This window comes from Electrona antarctica (assembly GCF_951216825.1).
Source record: "Electrona antarctica genome assembly, chromosome: 12".
NCBI lineage: Eukaryota > Metazoa > Chordata > Actinopteri > Myctophiformes > Myctophidae > Electrona > Electrona antarctica.
In genome coordinates this window covers 12,522,138-12,544,315 of record NC_136793.1, presented here as the reverse complement: position 1 = coordinate 12,544,315, position 22,178 = coordinate 12,522,138, and the positions used below count along the sequence as shown (strand labels likewise).

At 41.2% G+C, this 22,178-nt stretch overlaps 1 protein-coding gene across 1 annotated transcript; it reads left to right on the top strand.

The window, feature by feature from the left end:
• Positions 1 to 8,879: 8,879 nt before the first annotated feature.
• LOC306933514 (tyrosine 3-monooxygenase-like) lies at positions 8,880 to 20,820 on the top strand (the record flags this gene model as incomplete). Its single annotated transcript, XM_079515766.1, has 12 exons — positions 8,880 to 9,046; positions 10,072 to 10,144; positions 11,153 to 11,244; positions 12,235 to 12,302; positions 12,743 to 12,793; positions 14,030 to 14,175; positions 14,707 to 14,842; positions 16,506 to 16,575; positions 17,140 to 17,196; positions 18,079 to 18,174; positions 18,647 to 18,780; positions 20,655 to 20,820. Exons 1-12 carry the CDS (start codon positions 8,930 to 8,932, stop codon positions 20,818 to 20,820), a joined length of 1,206 nt encoding a protein of 401 aa, XP_079371892.1. The 5' UTR covers positions 8,880 to 8,929.
• Positions 20,821 to 22,178: the final 1,358 nt, after the last annotated feature.

Here is a 22,178-nt window from a genome sequence, read left to right as displayed (position 1 = left end):
CTCATTGGAAACTCTGCTACACCAGTGGGTATCAAAGTATCTTTGAGTTTGTTCCAAATGGCCCTGTATGGGTCTGTAACTCTGAGTGTACAAATTTAACCATTTGTACACTAGGAGTTATGGGGGTCTATTTGTACACCCTTGGAGTTATGTGGGTCCACTAAATGGAACAGAGCCTTAATTGGTATCATCGGTAACGCCTGTGAAGAAAGTAGGGAAGCGGCCCCGGAAGGAGGAGTTCTTTCAAAAATGGCGTATGTGCATATAGCCTATTGGAACTGAAGATTTTACAGTGTGGATTGGGGATCCCAGAGATAAAAATGGGGGTCCGCAGACCTCCAACAGACCTCAACCTCGGACCCCCACCCACCACTACCGCCAGGTGATCCTTGTGATCCGCACAGCAAGTCGTCCTGTTAATTTAACCACATGAACACTGAGTGTCCTTATTCTCATGTTATGAGCTCAATCAGGGCCGGTCCTGAGCAATCTGGCGCCCCAAGCAGGATTTTTCGCGGCGCCCCCCCCCCCCCCCCCCCCCCTCAAAAAATAAAAAAATAAAAAATGTTTTTTTTTTTTTTTTTTTTTTTTTACTCTGTCCCAAAAATTGAGGAGACACTGTGGAGGCACTTGGGGGGACAGTGGGGACACTGTGGAGGCACTGGGGGTCCATTGGGGAGGCACTGTGGGGACACTGGGGAGGCTCTGTGGAGGCACTGGCGGGACACTGGCACTGGGGAGACACTGGGGAGGCACTGGGGAGGCACTGGGGGGGCACTGGGGAGGCACTGGGGGGGCACTGGGGGGACACGGTGCAGACAGAGTTGGGACAGAGTAAAAAAAAAAGGAAAAAAAAGTTTAAAAAAAATAAATAAAACATGTTTTTTTTTTTTTTTTTTAATGTTTTTTTTTTTTGGCGCCCCTCCCCCATGGCGCTCGAAGCCGTTGCTTCGTCGGCCTGTAGGAAGAACCGGGCCTGAGCTCAATAATAGTCACGATACGAGGAATTTCGGCAGAAGAAATAGGTGAAACATTCGGCAGAAGCTGTTTGTGCGGTCTTCCTTTCCTTTTCAGTTCATTTATTTGAGTATTTAAGTACATTGTTTGAGTATCTGTACTTTGTTATTGCTTTAGAAACGTATGTACAGAAGTACATTTAAATAATAAGCATAAACAAACATGCCAATTTAGTCTTTTGACTGATGTAGTTTTTTTAGGGCAGAATGAAAAACTAAATTTTTCTATGATTGAAATGATGTAATTAATAATATTTCGTTTCAATAATATGCAGTGATTATCAAGTCATAACTCTTTATTTATATTAATAATCTACACCAGTGTGCGGACCGTTGTCGACAAACTATAAAGCGGAGCACAAGTGGTCAAATTAACACTCGATCACTGGTTCTCAAAGGGTTCAAAATGGACTACAGAGCTCTGTAACTGATTGAGAGTGTACAAATTGATATGCACTTTCTGCTCTAAATCAAACCCAGGGATGAACGATGGTATATAATGCATAACAAGCTGTGGGGGTCCTTAACCACTGAGAATCACTTAACCACTGAAACCCCAGCATCTGCATGGTAGGGAAAGCTTTGGCAGAAAATAGCAGATGTACAAGCTCACAACGCGTTGCAGCGCATCGTCGTGTGAGCTTGTCGATCTGCTATCCTAGTCATCTAAAATCGTATAGGCATGAAATTATTGGCTTACGAATTCAACAAATCAGTCTACAGTGTAAAATCACCAGCGTAGACTGAAGAGTGCGTGCAAAGTGGGCCGGTAAAGCTATGCGTGTGTGCGGTCCCCTTGGTCTGTAGGATGGTCTCGACATTCAGAAGCAGTGAACCCCCCCCCCTTCTCTTTCTGTGGGGGATACTTGTACTTGTACCCTTTTTTTATTGCGCAAATTAAAGCAATCGAAGCAACTTAAAGGTGCTGTGAGTGATTTTGTTAACTGTTGAAACTAATTCTAAAGGTAATCATCGCTGTAGACTAGTGTTTTTTCAGGAGCAAGGGTCTCTAGTAAATGGAACATGCATTGCCTGGCTCCAGCCCTGAATCACTATCCATACCATTAAGAAAATATGTTCTGGCAATTATGAAGTGAAACGAAATGAAAATTCAGACTGAGAGGCTACCAATTACGTCTACCTGGGAGAGAAGACTCAGGACTACAGGATGCTGTAAAATAGACGTTTATTGTTACTGAACAAACACTATAGCAATGATTACTATATTGACTGTCATAATATAGAGCATAAAGTAAATATCACTTACACTACCTTTACATTCTATTTTGTTTTCCTTTTTAAGTCAGATATTTGCAAATGAATATGGGGGGGTAATCTTTAGAAAGCCTTTAATCATGCAATTATCATCATTGTGACATTTTAACTGATGAACCATCTCTTGAACAAAGATGTTTAGATGGAGTTAATTTAGTTTGAATATACTTGCTAGACTCAGATGCCACTTTGAAAGCTCTCCGTCCCATCAGCTGGGTCCCGACGGGGAATGCATGGCAGTGCTTCTCAAAATTTGAAAAATAGTCTGATCTACAACGTGTCACTGCAACACATTTGTTGTTAACATTGTAACAAACGCAAATCTTTTATGGGGGGGTCACGTCATCTTTTCAGATGGCTGTCCGTGGCCAAATGGAATGTTAATTTGGGGGTCCTTGACGTGGAAAAGGTTTGAGAACCGCTGCTGTAAGCAGACTTGAGACTAACGGGATCTGGCTATGGAGTCACCAGCTGCTGCTTTTCACAGAGGACGTGAACGCATGCAGAGGGACACGCTATCCCTCCCAGGTTACCAGAAGGTGGCACACCCATTCCCTGATCCCCGTTTAGTGTTCCATAGCTTTGGTTTGATGGGCTTGATCCACGGAGACTCTGGGTCCACACAAACGTCAAAGTTGTCTTTCTTGGTGATTCTGTGAAGATAAAGTAGCCTATTTTTCTTTTCTTCTTTTAGCTCTTATCTGGAAATGTAGTTTCATTAAATTGCAAATAGCTTAGTCAATTAAACAGTTCCCCCAGATTTGATTACTTTACTTGGTTTCTATTTTAGAACAATTCACTTAAAATTGAACTTCAACATCACTAATAAGCTTTTTGATAGATTCTACGAACAAGTGTGTGAAACCACATCCAGCTATATGAATGAAGATACTGATGTCATAAAAAAGTAGACATTTGTCTGGGTCTTTTAATACAATAACTGATAACACTGACATGATCTGGGTGAGTCGACAGTTGGCTCCCGCCGGCAGGATCTCCATTTTCTTGAATAATCGAGGAGCGATGTAGTCTGAGGAGGTCTGGATGCATCTGCACTTCTGTGGCCTTCCGATGCCATTGGCTGCAAGCAGTGGTGGAAAGTACAATTTAAGATGCACTAGGTAACTTTCCTCTTCTACCCTGGATTTATTTGAAGTGCTGATTGAGCTAATAGAGCCTGCCTGCTTGCTCAGGGGATAAATTGAATCTTGACCATCAGTTCAAAATTCACGTCAGATCCTGTGTCTGGGTGAGATGTGACCTTTGTATAACAATTAATATCGCACAATATTTTATTTAATTCATTAACAAAACGTTACATAGTTCCTCTGCGAGTGTATACATTTTACTACTCCACTAAGTATCTCCTGAGGCAAATATTGTAAGTTTTTCTCTACTACGTACTGTATGAATATCGCACAATATTTTATTTAATTCATTAACAAAAAGTTACATAATTCCTCTGCGAGTGTACCGGTATACATTTTACTACTCCACTAAGTATCTCCTGAGGCAAATAGTTTTTCTCTGCTATGTACTGTATGTTAAAAGTTACTAGTTACTTTGCAGATTTATCTACAAGCTGAAGCGCACAATGCATAATACATGTTTATTTCATTTATTCTACCACTGTCTGGAAGACATTACAATTCATTAAATATTTCTGTGGTTCTTGGCTCTTGATTGCTAAATCACATTTCTTTGTAAAAAAATAAAATAATCTATTGTATTTACAGTAGGCCTAAGTACATCAAAGTCATCAATAATATTAATTATGTCATTAATCAGAAATGTGAGCTGTTAATGTATGAAAAGGGCAGATGACATTATCTCACCATGTAGGGCGACCACGCAGCAGACAACCAGGGCCGTCAACACATGCTTTGGTTTCAGCAGCAGCATCCTGATAGGGGACTTCTGACGAGGATGGAGGGAAGATGAAACTCAGCCACTGGTCTCTGAGCAGCAAGAGGAGGTCCTCATGGTTTATAAAGCTGCCAAGAAGGAAGTACCATAAACTCTGCCCACACACAGGAGAAAACGAAAAGGAACTAGAAAAAGTGCCCTTCTGGGCACAGGTCTCCACCAGGAGGATAGGAGTGTGTGTGATGTTTGGCAAAATGTGATATAAACATGTTTGTTTGTTTTTTGCAACAATTTTCTTCATTTTGTTGAGGAAATGCAGAGCCAGATCACTCATAGCATCTCTGAGGATAGAATTCTGGATGAGCAGGACATGTGCAGCATTTTGTACAAAACGGGACACTCCTGAAGACTTTGGAAGGCAATCTTAGCCAATCAGTGTAGAATCTGAAAAATCAAACAGACTCGTCTTGATCACATGACTACAGAGATCATGTATACCGATTTGCATGAGATTTGGATGAAATCTGTGCGACTAATATAAACAATGTGTTTTGCAGAAATCGGCCTCATGGTGGCGCTATAACCGGCAGATGTGGAGGGATGCAGGGAAAATGTTTTTCCATGGCCTCTAGGGAGTGCGCATACAAAGTTGTACACAGATCGATGCAGTTATAGGTAAAAACAGGAATTGCCCTGTTATAGCGCCACCATGAGGCTGGTTTGGAAAATAAATTGTGTCATGTCGTCCTCAGCCTAGTGGAAATGTGCGTGTATAATTTCACGGAAATTTGCACACTGTGTTTGTGATTTGTGGCATTTTGTTCGAAACGGACCAATCATGTGAGCTTTGGAAGCGAATCTTAGTCAATCAGGAAGGAAGATGGGAAATGGTGCAGATCCGTGTTGATCCCATGACTATGGAGACAGTGTATACCGAATTGTGTGATGTATGGATACAATCAGGCCTGGAATTTCATCCTTTTAGGGGCAAGGCCACTTGGCCTTTAGTGTGGTCAACTTTTTAAGGGCACAAGGCCAAGTGCCAGGGCATGAAGGCCATCAATTAAAAAATGATTTTCCGATGAACATTGGTTCAGAACAGTGCTTCTTAAATAAATAATCACAGCTTTAAATAACAAAATATAAGTAGCTACTGTTGTAAAATATTGTAAACATGTTTTGGGGACCCAGTCCAGAGATGAAAATCATAATGAAATGGCCTAGGACCCTGTCAGGCTGTCACCCTAGGCTAATTAATATAAATTTAATTTGGGGGTCCTTGAAATTTAAATGGCTGAGGATCATTGGGTTAAACTGAGTTAATTCACATAAAATACAATGACAGCCTACATAACTTTTGAATAAGGGCTTGGTTTAGAAAAGCCTATATTTTGTGCTAAACTAATATATTGAATAACATGGCATTGTAGAGAGGTTAGTGACAGATAAGATAATTTCTCCATTGTGGGGCTGCACCGCTGCAGGACTGAGGACTCTGCAGTAAGTCAACACAAAGTGAAAGTGCAGCTTCAAATCAGTTTTTTGTTCTTACCTGGAGACAGTGTGTGCTGTGCACAGGGGAACAATTGTTTAATTATATCCATGGTGTCTTTCTGTCGCTATCCATAATGCGACGCAAAAGTACATTTATGTTTGTTTTGGTGGGCTAGATAGATTCGGTAGATCTCCTCCTTGTATGGACAGCCACGCTGTTTCGCATTAGACAAAAGGAAATCAGCTGGACCATGTCCGACCAACGTTAATACATGTGACGTAGGACCGCCACACTGTCGCAACTGTAGGAAACATTGTTTTGTTTTGAGTGATAGTTGCAGTTTGACCGGATAGCTAGATTAGCTACACTAGTAGGCAGCGTGTGGGCTAAATGCCCTCTGTTTACTCTGTCAGTGCGTGTATGTGTGGCGCGGAGGAGGAGGCGTGCGGGTGTGTGTGTGTGTGTGTGTGTATGCGCGCGTCATGACGACCAGCGGCAGCGGGGGTAGTTATTAAGGCAAAGTACCGCAAAATAATCAAACCACTTTGCAAATGGCAACACAATTACAACACAAATTTGTTCTGCGCGGGACGTGAGGGGAACATTGGTTACCGTAATGACTGGAAAATTGCGATAAACGGTAAAATGAACTTCTGTGGGCGCCGGTCGGGGCACCACGGCCACTGTGGCCGTATGGGCATATACTTTTTCGAGGGGCACACGGCCAAAGAGAGGGGCAACGACGGCCATGGCCGCCGTGGCCGCCGTGAAATTCCTGCCCTGGATACAATGTGTACGAAATGTGTTTTGCCTAAATCGGCCTCATGGTGGCGCTATAACAGGCCGTTGAGGAATATTTGGGGCAGAGGTTCGTCGTTGGCATCCAGAGAGTGTGTGTGCAAAGTTTGGCATGGATCGGGCCAACGGTGCCGGAGATTAGCTGGTAACAGACGGACGGAAGGAAGGAAGGAAGGAAGGACGGACGGACGGACGGACGGACGGACGGACGCACACACACACACGGAGTGCAAAACATACTCTCTCCCCATGCCTTCGGCCTGGTGGAGACAACAACCATCTCCCTTGTGAGGACCAGGAAAATTCTACTATAGGCCCACAAGCACACACACACACACACACACACACACACACACACACACATGGCCTGATTGACATCACACTCTTATCAGTCCTGCTCCTGAGATGCACCTGACCAGCCTGAATTTGGCTTGTGGCGCGATGGAACCCCCTTTGTTCCAAACCAGGTTGTGAAGCCTGGTTGACCCGACCGGCGTCCCTCAGGGCTCTATTCTGGGCCCGCTCCTTTTTTATTATAGGATTATTTTATGCTGTATGTGTACATGAGTGACACAGTAAACACAGCATGGGCTTCAGCAGGGTGGATGTTGTCACATCACGTGGTGGATCTAGAATTGTGCCCCCAAGGGCAGGTGGCTGACAAAGGTAAATCTAATCAGGAATCTATCCATTCACAGTGCAGCGTGTCACCGCTGGAGGGGTGGGGGCAATGTCATTAAGGTTACTTACCCATAAACAGCTTAATGGATGAGCACTCTGTGTGATTAACCATTCCACTTGGCAGCTGTATTTTCACACTTTGCAAGCGCAATCACGACCTCACCAGCCACACCTCCTGGGGGGAATAAACGTGGACATATTACAGTATACCACATCTATTCTTTTCCTGTCCTGTATGATTTTATGACAGTGGTTTTCAACCTTTTTCATATCAAGATCCATTATTTATTCTGCATTTGAGCCACGGATCACCATTTGATGAGATTTAGCCTCTCAGTCCTAAAACTTGGAATATTTTGTTATCGTTGGAGATAATTTGTCTACAATTCCATGCTGTATGTGGTACCATTAAGAGAGATAACAAACGTTGATCAAAATAATAATTCTACATGCTCTAATTGTGTAGATGTACATTAGGTAATGCAGATGTTTAACAATAATTTAACCCTTATGGGTCCATTTGACAACATGTTACGCTCTCAAGAATTAAAGATCTATAAGGATCCATTTGGTTACCAACTCTTCATATAGCTGGGGACCACCTGGAATCCCTTCAAGGACCACTGGTGGTCCCCGGACCACTGACCAGAAGAGTGACAGTAGTACCTATTTATTACTACCACTAGAGAGTTTGAGGACTTTGTCATGGCTCATTGGATCTGTAATAAATTAATGTTTTTGTTTTCCTGTGCTTTATCATTGATGAAGTTACTTTTAGCTGATTTGGTCATGGCAGTAACACTGTTTCTTAGCTTGATTCGTTTCACCTGGAGTCAAAAGTAGCCTACAATATTTCTATTTGAAATGTTAGTGAAAGTAATGTACTTGCTTTTTTATATACCGGTTTGACTCACCTGGCTGGGGAGAGATCAACACACCATAGGAAATAGTTTGGACTGCTAATCCACACACACAGAGGCGTGTCGATTATGCTAAATCATAGCAGTTAAGCAGTGGCAAGCCAACCAAAGACATTTAGCACAATCATGTCAAGCAATTAATGTTCATTTAAGATATCCTGCGAGTGCGATGATTATACACACCAATGCGAAGATCATAAATTAATCTGCTTCACCCACACAAATGTTATTTTTTTTGTCTCACCAAAACAACAAATAAAAACTATAATATCCTATATGCCCTATACAGTCTAATTCTCATGTTTCACGTTATAGACTGTCCCAAATTATTCTTCAAGCCATAGGACAAATTATTTTGATTGCTAAATTGATGTCGGCAACTATATGTTTAGATATAGGCCGGCTACATCTAAATAACTGTTGAGTTGTGGTTTCATTTATAGCATTTATACAATATTATATAGGCTATCTAAGATATGTCCCTTTTAGCGCTGTAAGTGAAAGTAAAATCCTCTCTCTCTCGTCTGGAGGGGGTGGGGTGTAGACATGTATCTCTCCTCCTCAATACAAGAGAGAGAGAGAGAAGAGGAACTTTATGTAAATGCAGGATTTAATTTTCCAAGAGTAGGGACGGCCTACTTTTTTCACCCAATATAAATGCACCGCAGTTGACACCTGGTTTTAAACGCCAGGAAGGGTTCCAACTTCCAAAGTCCTACATCGGAGAAATTGTTAAGGGTAAAAAAAACAGAAACAGAAAAGACGCCACACTACAAACACTACACTGACTGACTGGCTGCCACAGCAAAACAAGATAGACGCACGGAACGGACGGACGGACTTGTAGTATAACAGAACATAGCATTATTATAATTATTATGACTTCCAGTAAAGTAGAGATCCCCGGCGGAGTGAAGAGTGACCCCGCTGCGCTCATGGCACAGCTCCACCTCATGCCCCAGCCGGTGCCCAACGCGGAGATCCAGTACACCAAGGTAAGTTTCATTAGAACATGTTTTAAGTTATTTCCAAAAGTAGGCTATCCCCATGGAGCTCGTGTAGCCTACAAGTGGAACCAAATGGACCCTCACGGGTCCATTTGGTTCCACTTGTAGGCTACACGAGCTCCGAGATATAGGCTAAGGACCTGCTATGATGATGGAAGCCTGAGGGTTTCCTGGCCTAACTTTTTGGGAACCGCACTGATCTTTTTTGCTTTGAATCTAATATATTATGTTCAAACAAACATGCATGTCCAATGACATGCATGTCCAATCTGTCGATCCGATCCCCCAAAAATGTGATCTGTGCCAGACAGTCAGTGCTGCTGAAATCGTATACAAAGCCCAGGTGCGGTGCAATGGGTGTATCATGCGCCTGTTACGCACAGCAGCACAGGTGATACACTTTGGTAGGTTTTTTAGCGTGTGTGTGTGTGTGTGTGTGTGTGTGTGTGTGTGTGTGTGTGTGTGTGTGTGTGTGTGTGTGTGTGTGTGTGTGTAACACACTGTGTTAGTGTGTACCTGTAAGCATGATGAGCCTGTCGGGGTGTTTTCGCTTAGAATCTTATCTCAGATATAGGCTATTTTCCATCGGCGTAAAGCATGGTCTTTGAATGATTGAGAGGTTTTCTTCCACCTTAAATAGGTGGAATTCAGTCTATCAAGTTGCAGTGCATATCAACTAAAGACGCATATTTTACTATATATATATATATATATATATATATATATATATATATATATCATTTTTTAACTGTTGGAATGAATAGGCTATTCTCTCCATTTGGCAGTTAAAAAAAGGCATTTTCAGAAAAACAGCTTTGTTCACATGCACTCATTAGCCACATAAAGCCCTATTTAAAAAAAATAGTGAAAATAGCAGATCTGTAAGTGTTGTGGAGTTTTGTAAGATTATTATTTATTTATTTTTAGCTTAATTTTCTATTCATAGGGTGTGTCGTACGTACGTAGCTTGATTGTGTGTCATGACTAAGAGAAATATGGTTTTAATCACAAAGCATGACGTCAGCACGCTCATCAGCGCCATCAAGAGGATTGCAGACGACGTCAAGACCACCAAAGAGGTCAAAGGTAAGACCCTCCCCGTTTGTATTTGGAATTATTAAGTGATGCTATACAATTGTACTATAGAGGGTATGCGTGTGACATCATCATCATACCCGGAAGTTATGCGGGAATGCCTACTGAGTGGCAAAAAGCTACTTTCTGGCCTTGACAGCCTATACATCCAAAGTCCTATTTGATTGCATTAAATTACTTTAAACAACATTAAATTCACTTTGTCACTCACTTTGCCACTTGATTTGCCACTCGATCTGCCATTCACTTTATGCTAAGGCTGTCCCCGAACATTCGGGGGTTCGAACGTTCCCTCGTTAGGATTGGCACTCGAATCTTAATTAATGGGCTTGAACCCATTAAATAACTCGAAAATATATCTTGGCGAGAATGCGATATGCATAATAAGAGTACTATGTTCATTAATTAACTGTTATTAAGGCTGTTGGAAATATCTTGTCTTATTATTAATACTATTTTGGATTTATATAGGCTTTTATAAGATTTAGATGTTATTAATAATGGTGCTTAAATCCTTCCCAGGGACACGTTGTGAACTTAAGCCATATTTCACTGATAGTCTGTATGCAATGTCGCCCCCCATAGGATCTATTTATGAATTGCAGCCTGGTTAAAAGCGGAGGTTCGGAGCTCGAAGGTTATTTTTTAAATGAATTAGAAACTAATGGTTCGGATGTTCGCTCGAAAATGCCTGCCGAAGTTCGAGTCCTAAAAACAGGGCTAGGGTGCAGCCTTACTTTATGCATGATGTTTGTTTGTCTTGTTTTGTATTGTAATGTATTGTCATGACTGTAAAGATTTGTTTAAAAAAAAGGGAAAAAAACTGCACTTCCGCTTGACTTCCAGCCTTCATTGGAGACACGTCGCTCCAATGAACTGCAGCGGCCAATGAGGCATCTCTCCTAGCACTTTGAGAAGCACTGCTTTATGTCACTGGAATATCCAACTGTCCACCTGGAGACATTCATATTTGTGCCCAATTTCCCTTTTCTCCTCCAGAGAGACAATTATTCCCAAAGAGAATAGCTGAATTGGACAAATGTCACCACCTCGTCACAAACTATAATCCGGAATTAGATCAAGAACATCCCGTGAGTATATAAAATGTCTCTTTCTTATGTTCGCTCGGAAATTCAGGGTTGGGGTCCAGTTCTAATATGATTATTTTGGGGGGTCCCCAGTCGGAGTGCCTGCTCAGCAGAGAGCAGGATTTGGGAGGAATAGACCACATCAGAATGTTTTAAACAGACATGTAGAGCGGGTATTTATGGGTAGAATCTCTATAGATATTTACTCAATATAAAATAAAGTGTCCAGAACATTAGCTATGTCTAGTTTGTCAACCTGAAGATAAAAATAATGTATTTCTAATAGTAAAAATAGTGTCCCGTTTGTCTAGAAATGGGGTTATTGAATACTGCTCCAATGCAAACGCCAGAGTTTTCAACCTGTAAATACATTTTTGGTTGTGGTGATTTCCTGATGATTCATTTGGTTTATAGCGTGTTCCTCCACATATGTGTCCAAATTTGACTGAAGAACTGCCAACTGATTTTTTAGAATTTTCGTTTTTTCATGTCATATGAAAGCAGGGAATCATAGCTTCAAATTGACATATTGGTTGTTCAGTTTGACCCACCAGTTTTGGAGATATGGCGTATATATATAGAGTAATGTCTTGCAGAAAACAGCGAGTTGAGAAAGGCTTGAAAGGTTCACTTCTGTGGACTCTAACATTACACCTAGATTATGTTATACACTGGTGAAACTCCTCACTGTCTATCAGTGGACATGTGGTTGTCTAGACCAGGGGTTCTCGACGTTTCTGGCTGGGGACCCTCGAAAATGCTTTGGCCATGTCTCACGCCCCCCGCCCCCCTCCCCACCCCAATACAAATTGGCCGCTACAATAACTTTAATAATAGAGAAAATACATCATAAATAAATACTGAAACCCGATATAATCATTATGGAAAATTGCATGCACTATGTGTACTATGTAAAGTATTATTATCCCTTTTTGAGGGGCTCTACACATACAGATTTGTGGCGTGACCCCATTGTTTATCCATTGTGGACAGGGCTTCACAGACATTGTCTACAGACAGAGGCGGGAGATGATTGGAGAGATTGCCTTCAGATACAGATAGTAAGACACTATAATCTCTTCACACTCAACCTCATGCCCCTGGCGCTCCTTACTTATTAGTGCTGCCTATTCAGATACATACTAGATAATGTCATTCAGATGCTGTCCGTTTGTTATTTGGAATGCAGGGGACACATTTCACACAATATAAATAAATGTATAGTGACAAATACTCCCAAAACAATTCAATGTAAGTTACTTTGTAATTTTAATTTTGAATAATTGAGTAATTTTAAAAGCATGTATACTTTTTAATATTGAGTACTGCAGTACTTTGAATGAGCACTTGTAGTTGTAGTAATATTTAACTTGAGTACTGTGGTTGAGTACGTAGTCCACCACTAGTCTAGTTGTTGTCTGGTCTAGTGACTAGTGACTAGTGACTAGACATGGGGACCTGAGGATTTACTAAAAGTGTGCTTGTCTGCTCTTGTCCTCAGCGGGGAGATCATTCCCAAACTGGAGTACACAGAAGAGGAGATAAGCACTTGGTACTTGATTTATGAGATTTATTATGTATCCTTCTGCTTGTGTGTTTACATAATTAACGTTTAGTACAATTCCACTATTGTTTAATAATTATATTGTGTGGTAGCTCTCCCCCCCCCCCTCTCTCTCTCTCTCTCTCTCAAATTGGCCGTATATACTGTATATATATATACAGTATATATATATATATATATATATATATATATATATATATATATATATATATATGTATATATATATGGGTCAGTGACACAATGGGATTGGCAAAGATGTTATGTTAAATCTTATGTTAAGGGCAATTTGTTTATTCCCCATGTGGCGCCAATTTATTCCTCAATGAGTCAGCTTCATAAGCTTCTTTGTTACACACATTCTTGTGAGTCATGGCAATATGATTTGGCCTCCATGGTTATTTTGATAAATTAGTTACAGGTGGAGGGTGCTATTAAAGCAATCTAGACATCAGCTTTAGATCATCTAAGTGCAAAATGTCAGCGAGGGTGCAGTGATTGAATGGATTGCCACTCAGTGTAGCAAATGGTGGTGTTGTTTTGCTTTGGGAAAAAATAATCACAGATTTGTTTTTTAAAGAGTTGTGAAATAAACCACTGCTCATCCGTTAACTAAAAAATCACACGCGTGTGAAGTAAGTGGTGCAACTCCGTTTGGGTTGTGTGGATGTAGCATTAAAAGGGTTTGAGCATGTGTCATCACTTAAAAGACACATTGACACCTAGCTGTATCCAACATTCCAATGTCTAGATTGACATCAAGCAATCAGACGCTGTACTCACTCAATTATTACATAATCGCCTAATCACAATTATTTATTTGAGATAATTACAATTATTTTTGCATTAATTGTCAATCGTTTCAAAAAAATGTAAGATTTTTCAAAAATAGCAGAATTAGTAGATCAACTATTTCTGCTATTTTGTACATTTTTGGAAACAAAAACATTACAAATTATTAAATGTGTCAGTGATTTCTTTGTCATATCTGCACTGTGCAATTTCTGATTAAGAAGCCCAAAAGGCAAACAGAAATACAATTGTAAAGTTCCAATGTTCAATGCTAAAAACACAATTAAATCCAATCGTCAACTTAAATTTGTAATCGTGACAGCCCTACTACTCACTCACTCACTCACAAAATAACATAACATGCTTTTTAGTACGTTCAAATCATTTCTGCAATCTGTAATCCTCATGAATGGATTGCGCGGTTGTGTTGTGCAGGAGAACGGTGTACAACACCCTGAGGGATCTGTACAACATCCACGCCTGCACAGAGCACCTGGAGGCCTTCCGTCTGCTGGAGAGGCATGGTGTGTACAGCCCAGACAACATCCCTCAGCTGGAGGACGTCTCGCGCTTCCTCAAAGGTGCATACTTGACGGCACACTTTGCTGTAATTTTACTCGTATTCTTTTGAATCGACATCTGAAATGTTTTTTATTTTGCCGGGCGTTGTAATGCCTGATTTATAGGTGTGTGCCGAATATAGCTGATCTACTACTTGTACATCTGCTATTTTCGGAGCGCGGCACCCACGCGCAGCCAAGCATAAAATGACTTGTCTTCGTTTGACTGGATCTCTTGTCCACTAGTCCCTCCCTAACATTTTCATCTCATTTTAATTTCTTAACTGCATAGAGAAAACCCTATTCGGATGAATCCTTAGTTATAATGTCATGTTTAATTTGCCCTTGATCACTAACTTCTCTCTCTCTCTCTCTCTCTCTCTCTCTCTCTCTCTCTCTCTCTCTTACACACACACACACACACACACACACACACACACACACACACACACACACACACACACACACACACACACACACACACACACACACACACACACACACACACACACACACACACACACACACACACACACACACACACACACACAGAGCGCACAGGGTTCCAGTTGCGTCCAGCCGCAGGTTTGATCTCGGCCAGGGATTTCCTGGCCAGTCTGGCGTTTCGGGTGTTCCAGTGCACGCAGTACATCCGTCATGCCTCCTCTCCCATGCACTCCCCAGAGCCGTGAGTACACTACAGTACATCCGCCATGCCTCCTCTCCCATGCACTCCCCAGAGCCATGAGTACACTACAGTACATCCGCCATGCACTCCCCAGAGCTGTGAATACACTACACACCACCCTCCTCTTCCTCATGCCTTCATCTCTTTCATCATCATCTTTACACTTTGGGCTGTTCTCCCCAATTAGGACAATCCTCTGTGCCACTCTCTCTATATATACTGTATCAAAGGCATAAAAAGCCCAGAAAATATATTTAGGACCCCCATAACTCTGAAAGTTACAGACCTGTAAGGGTCCATTTAGTTCCGTGTGTACTCTCTCAGAGTTATAGATCTGTAAGGGTCTATGTCGCACCCCCTCAAGGAATGCTGAGGGTAACTGGTCACCACTTTGAGGACCAATCCTCTGTGCGCTCCATCAAGTCACATCACGCTGTAAAAACCACAGGAGGCACAAGGGGGCGCCAGAGGGGCCAATTGAAAATATGAACCAGGAAAGCATCTATGTCATTTTAGATTTTAGCTATATAGACCAATTATTTGTTTACAAACATTGGGACTGGGCACAGGGTGACTGTTTCATGTAATCAATTCCCAACAGATCTCCAAGCCTGTTGTTTTGAGGAGCACTGGTTTCAGTCCATTCAACCTCCTCTTGTGTGTTGACTAGTGAGGTGCACCCTAGGACAGGGGTTCTCAACCCGTGGGTCGCGACCCCTCGGGGGGGTCGCCAAATTTTTTTGGGGGGTCCCAAATTATTAAAAAAAAAAAAAAAAAAATCTTTTTGCAACTGAATGGCTGGAAAGTGGAAATGAAGAGTTTACATATAGTACACATAGTACATGCATACACCTTCCCTAATGATTATATCTGGTTTCAGTATTTATTTATGGTGTATTGTCTCTATTATTAAGGTTATTGTAGCAGTCAATTTATATTGGGGGTCGGGAGGGGGCGGGGCGGGGGTCCCGAGACATTGCCAAAGCATTACCGGGGGTCCCCGGCCAAAAACTTTGAGAACCCCTGCCCTAGGAGACATTTATACTTCATTGCGCAACAGTAGAGAACAGCTGATATACAAGCTCACATCGCGTCGCGGACGTGACTGTTGTGAGCTTAGAGGTCTGCAACTTCTTTGAATTGCTATTATTGTTCACACACAACAGAAACCAATGGATTATATATTTCAAGAGTGAGAGATCACAATAAAAATCATAATCATTCTTCCTCCACACTGGGAGGAAAACAGCATCAGAAAGTTTGATGAGACATGTTTTTACATGAGCTAGAACCTTTCCATTGCATCTTAGTGGTGTTCCTGTGCTGCCGGCATGCGCGTGCATGCTGTTGCTTATCAGTGTGACGTCGTCTGGCGTCTATAGCGATATGTTGTTTTTTGTGTTTTTAAATTGGATTTAGATGATATTTGTAGAGTTGGCCTGACACAGCACACATGCACGTGCAAGCACGTTTTGTTTTGTTAGTTTTCCAAGACAGATATTTCTAGGTCTGCTATGCTCTAAATCCGATCATGCTGCTCTTCAGATGTTCTCTGTCTCTGTTGCTTTATCTTCTCATCTCATCTGGGGCCATAATGTTGTTGTGGTGTGTCTCTCTCTCTCTCTCTCTCTCTCTCTCTCTCTCTCTCTCTCTCTCTCTGTAGAGACTGTGTCCATGAGCTTTTGGGCCATGTGCCCATGCTGGCAGACAGAACCTTCGCCCAGTTTTTACAGGTGAGTACTCACATTCCTCTTACTGCAGTGTAGAAATACTCCGTTACAAGTAAAAGTCCGGAATTCAATATTGACTTGAGTAAAAGTACAAAAGTATTGGCATCAAAATGTACTTAAAGCAGAATGTCCCATTTCAAGTTTTCAAATGTATACAAATCTTTTGAAAATAGCAGATCTACAAGCTCACAATGCATCAAATCACTATGAAAGCTTGTCGATCTGCTATATTCAAATGGCTGATAGGGTTGAAGTGGTTAATGTTTGTTTTGTAATAATAATCACAATCTACAAAGTTAACTAGTAAAGTTTTCAATTAAATGTAGTGGAGTAAAAAGTACAATATTTGTATCTGAGATGTAGTGGAGTATAAGTAGGCCTATTGGAAATTGGAAATACTCAAGTAAATTCCTCCAAATTGTACTTAAGTATCGTACTTAGGTAACTTTCCACCACTCGCTACATCCAACATTTCACTCTTTTCTTGCCGCTCCGTGCACTTGTTATGATGAAGTTGATATGATGAGAGCCAGGTGTGTGATAACGTCTGCCAAATGTGTGTTGTAGAACATCGGACTGGCATCGCTGGGCGCTTCAGAGGAAGATATTAAGAAGCTGTCCACAGTGAGTGGCTATCCTTCCCAATTTGATGCTGTATTTCTGTTTAGTAAAATCCTCTGTTCATTTTCCCATTTGTAATGTTATATCCTCAGAGTTAAAGGTGATGTAAAAGTTATATGTTATGTCAAAACAAGTGTTAAATAGCTCTACATTAACATAGCAATCACATTATAGACTCTATAACTATTACTGAATAATCACTCTAGTCTAAAGTGTACTACTAGAGTGTTTGCTCAGTAACAGTTTCTTGTCTCTCCAGCTTTTAAACAGAAAATACATTTTCAGGTTGGGGTAAAAATTGTATCCAATCAATCAATCCAATCAATCCAATCCAATAAATTAACCCAATCCAAGCCATCCGCGAAATATCTCGAGGAAAGCTATTATTACCATCTGGGCCATCCACAACAAACACGAGATTTCTTTAAAAAATATAATAAAACATTAATTGCCCAGGGTTATTTAATCCATTAAATCAGTGGGCCCAGCGATTTATAGCAGCGGAGCACTTTTACCGACGGATTGGATGTTATCCCGGATGTGGATGTAGCAGCTAAATGTAGCCAAAACACTATAAAGGCGATCGACAACAACGGGAGGTATGATTAAATCTACCGCTACTAGTGACTGGACCACGGTGGGCCATCTAACACATGATCTTTTCTTAGAATTAGACATTATGATTTAGATCACGAGTTATGAACTGTTCTCTCGCCTAACTGGATGAAATTGGTGTCCCACCAGAAAATGTATTTTCTACTTTTCCTAAAGAGCTGGAGAGAAGGGGAAACCCCTGGTACTGAAGAAACACTATAGCAATGATTACTTTTTAAAAGTAAAGTGAAATCAGCTAACTTAATGTTTACATGTCTGATTGTCCCTCAGCTGTTCTGGTTCACGGTGGAGTTTGGCCTGTGCAAGCAGAACGGCCAGGTGAAGGCGTACGGAGCTGGACTGCTCTCCTCATTTGGGGAGCTCGAGGTACGTACAGTCCAGTGCCCAACACGTTTTCTCTTTTCGTCCTGTGATTTTATCTCTCTGTCCGGAACATTAAAAGGAGAGCGCTTCACCCACTTTCTTTTCTTTTTCTTAATTCAAAGTTTTCCCAATCCATTTTCAAATTGATCTTCAAATTGGTCCGTTCAGTTCAGTAATAGTCCAGTTCAGTAATAGCTGCCTATCAGTGACATCATGGACGGGGATTCCAAGCTAATAGAAACAACAGCCTTTCATAGTCATTTGGAAAGTTAGCAGGCTGAAATAGAAGCCATTTTAATAATAATAATAATAAAACAAGGTTTGAAACCTCAAAATTAACAAAGCTGCCTACCGATAATGTCACTGGTCGGTGGGTTTTTGAACCTGTCCTCAGGCCTCTTCTGAGACACAGAGCGAAAATGGGTGAAGTGGAACTTTGAATCTTTTTCTCTTTGCCTCTCTTTGTCTTTGACAGCACGCCCTGTCCGATGAGCCTGAGAGGAGGGAGTTTGACCCTGAGGCGGCTGCGGTGCAGCCTTACCAGGATCAGGAATACAACAGTGTCTACTTTGTTTCTGAGAGCTTTGCAGACGCCAAGGAGAAACTCAGGTACACGGTGCACATTGACGCTTGCACACGCATGCACATACCACCTAGACTCTCTCTCACATGCACGCACACATACCACCTGTCCTAGACTCTCTCACACGCACGCACACATACACAGTCACGCACGCACAGCCTTTGTGGATGTAAGAGGTCAGACAGGATTCAAGATCCAGGTTTCTGACACGGGGAACCCAAACATCTACTGGTCGTCTAAAGGGGGAATTTCCCCCCGGCTAAGACAAATATTTGGGTTTACAAGAAGGTTTCAGAGAGTTTGCCGGTAATGCACTCGAGCAGAGAATCCTGTAGGTTGACCGACTTATACGTTTTTGTTTTTAACGTTACGTCCGGCGGTTGGGTTGCGGTTTTCGCCTCATTCCGTTTGTCTCTTTGTTTGGCTGCCTGTAACTGCTTAAAAACCTCATATACTGCGTATAGTTGACCCCCCCCCCCCCCCAGGGTTGTGCTAGGTCCACCCCCCCCCCCCCCACATAGAAATCTCTTCACCAAAATCTACAAACTCACTTGTAGCCTATTTGAGTTCTCTTGTGTTGCTACGCGTGTCAAACAGACCAGCAGTTCCCAAACATGTTAGCTCGAGACCTAAAAGAGAAATTTCAACTTTAGCATGGGACCCAAACTAGTGAAGAAAGCAGATCTACAAGCGCGCAACCCGTCGCTTTGTGATGCATTCTGAGCTTGTAAATCGACTATTTTCGCTACTTATTAAACATTTGTTTTCTAGAGTTTCAGAGTTTTTAATACAGGTGAACAGAGAACGCTTCACAAACATACACTAACATCATGTGACAATAAACAACGACCTGACAAGGACTGACTGGGGAACAGGGATGATTACAAATGAGATACATCTGGGGAAGACATGAACAATTTAACATAGAACTATATGAAAACTAGAACATGAACATAACACAGTCATAGACAATACAAGACAGGCAAAATCTGTGACTGTGGCAACATGTTGTGATTTTGTACATCTGCTACTTTAATGCTATAGGGTTTTAGTGTGAACGGATTTGCTCTCTGACTGTGCATGCATGTCTCTCATGGAATTACAATGACAGGTACAAATATCATGCTGATTCTATATCATGTATAGTGAAACGTGCTGTCGGGCTGTAGGTGTGGCCACTAACACAATGATTGAGATTTATAAAGACCAGAATCATGTGAACATTTGACTTAACGTTTGACATTTCTGTCCTTGTGTGTGAAGTTTGCGCACAGTGTTATTTAAGCATTTTTATGAGCAGTCTTCGTGCCGTCGCTAAAAGGCCTAATTAACAATTGGGTTCTAATTAACAAACTTTCTCCAGGCCATGCATATGATAATTGAGGCCATGCATTTGTATGATAATTTGTTTTTTGGAGGCTGCATGCTAAATCTAAGTACTTCCCCCTGAAAGATGCATATAAGCACGGGTGCTTACGGTGCTTTTTCAATATGCTAAGCCTGACCACACCTGAAACCCTGGCTCTGCCATGATGAAAAGAATATTCAGTTTCAGTATGCTAAACTTGACCACCAGTGTCGATTTTGGGGAAAAAATTGCCATGATGACTAATACTATAAGACTAAATAGTAAATACTGACAATTTCATCAACAAATAAAAACTAGACTCAAATCTTAGGGGGGGACTAGTGGAGAAGAGATCATGAAAAGTCTAAAATCTCCATTTACAACGCATCAAGGCCCACCAAAATGCTTTTTTGTAGATTTAGTCTACTAAAATTGTATGATATTTAGTCAACTAAAATTAGACTAACACTAAAATATTTCACGTGACTAAAACTAAATTAAATTTTATTCAAAAGACTATGACTAAAACTAAATCAAACCGTTCTCCGACAGGACATACTTGGCTGGCATCAAGCGACCATTCTCCGTGAGGTTCGATCCGTGCACGTGCAGCATCGAGGTCCTGGACAACCCCCTGAAGATCCGAGGAGGCCTGGAGTATGTGAAGGATCAGGATGAGCTCAAGACTCTGGCAGATGCCCTCAAGGTTCTGTCGTGAGTCCCCCCCCATGCAGTCCCTGTGTACCACTACTGCTGTGTTCTGCTCTCTGCTGTCTAATGTCTGACACGTACCAAGACTGTTGTGTTCATAACTTTCTGTGCTGTTTTATGCTGCTATCTATTGTATGAAATGTCGTCTGGTCAGTGGTGGCAACCATTCAAACCTCAGTGCATAGTATAGGGCATCATGTCCAAAGATAGAATGTCCACTCGCGCCTGGATGTGGATTCATTCATTGACACAGCCAGGGTTCGGCCAGTTGGTGGCGATATTTATGATTGATGTCACAATTTAACAATCTAATTAAAATATTAACTATAGTCTACTACATCAAAGATTATTTGTCTTAAAATGTAAAAAAAAATATATAGCTTAAATACCCAATCTATAAGCTCACAACGCGTCACATTATGTTGATATTTTTGGTATTGGTATAGCTCTTGATACTTAAGCTATTTTTCAGTGGTAAAGAAAATGACCTGCTCTATTTATTTTACAAATGGAACTGTGGTTACAGTTTAAGTATATTTACTTGAGTATTTAAAATGTTCAACACTTTATACTTCTCCCCCACTACATCTCAGATGCAAATATTGTACATTTTACTCCACTAGCATTATTTGGAAACTTGAGTTACTAGTAACTTTAGATTAATATTACAAAACAATCAATCCAATTAAGCCCTATTTTATACTTTGGTTCTTCTATTTTCGGAGATCGTCACATTTAAAAATAATCTACAGAAATGTGTTTTGCCAAAATCAGCCTCATGGTGGCGCTATAACAGGCCGTTGTGGAATAGAAAGAAAGTAAAAACTGTGCAATGGTGGAAGAAGAATCACATGCAACCCACTGTGTGATGACCACATGTGATGGCCACTGGTGGAAAAGCTTTTGTTTAAAGATCCATATGCCAGTTAAAAATCAACCAGGTTAAATGGAAGGACACTGAAAACGAAATCAAATCTTTAAAGAAAAAAGCAATATTACACGACAGGGTGTGCGTTACCGTCATTAATTGCACACCTGCGTTGCTGGTTGCTGCAGGAAGGAGCCGATAGGCGAGTTCCGTAAGCAGCGCAGAAGAGCGTATGTCTGATTATGGCAATGTGTGTATGTATGTCTGTATGACTGAGTACGGATTTTTTTTATTTTTGCGTTACATCCAGAGGTCGAACATTCTATTAAGTCAACAACCGTGCTTGACTCCAAAGCCACCGCTCACTTCACATTGGTGTGATTTTTCTGTTTTGATTAGGTGATGCTGGTTTGAAGCAGGGTATTTCAACCAATCAGATTGCTTCCTCGAAACTATATCTGTGGTATAATTGGGAGTTATTTCATTTGTATTTTATT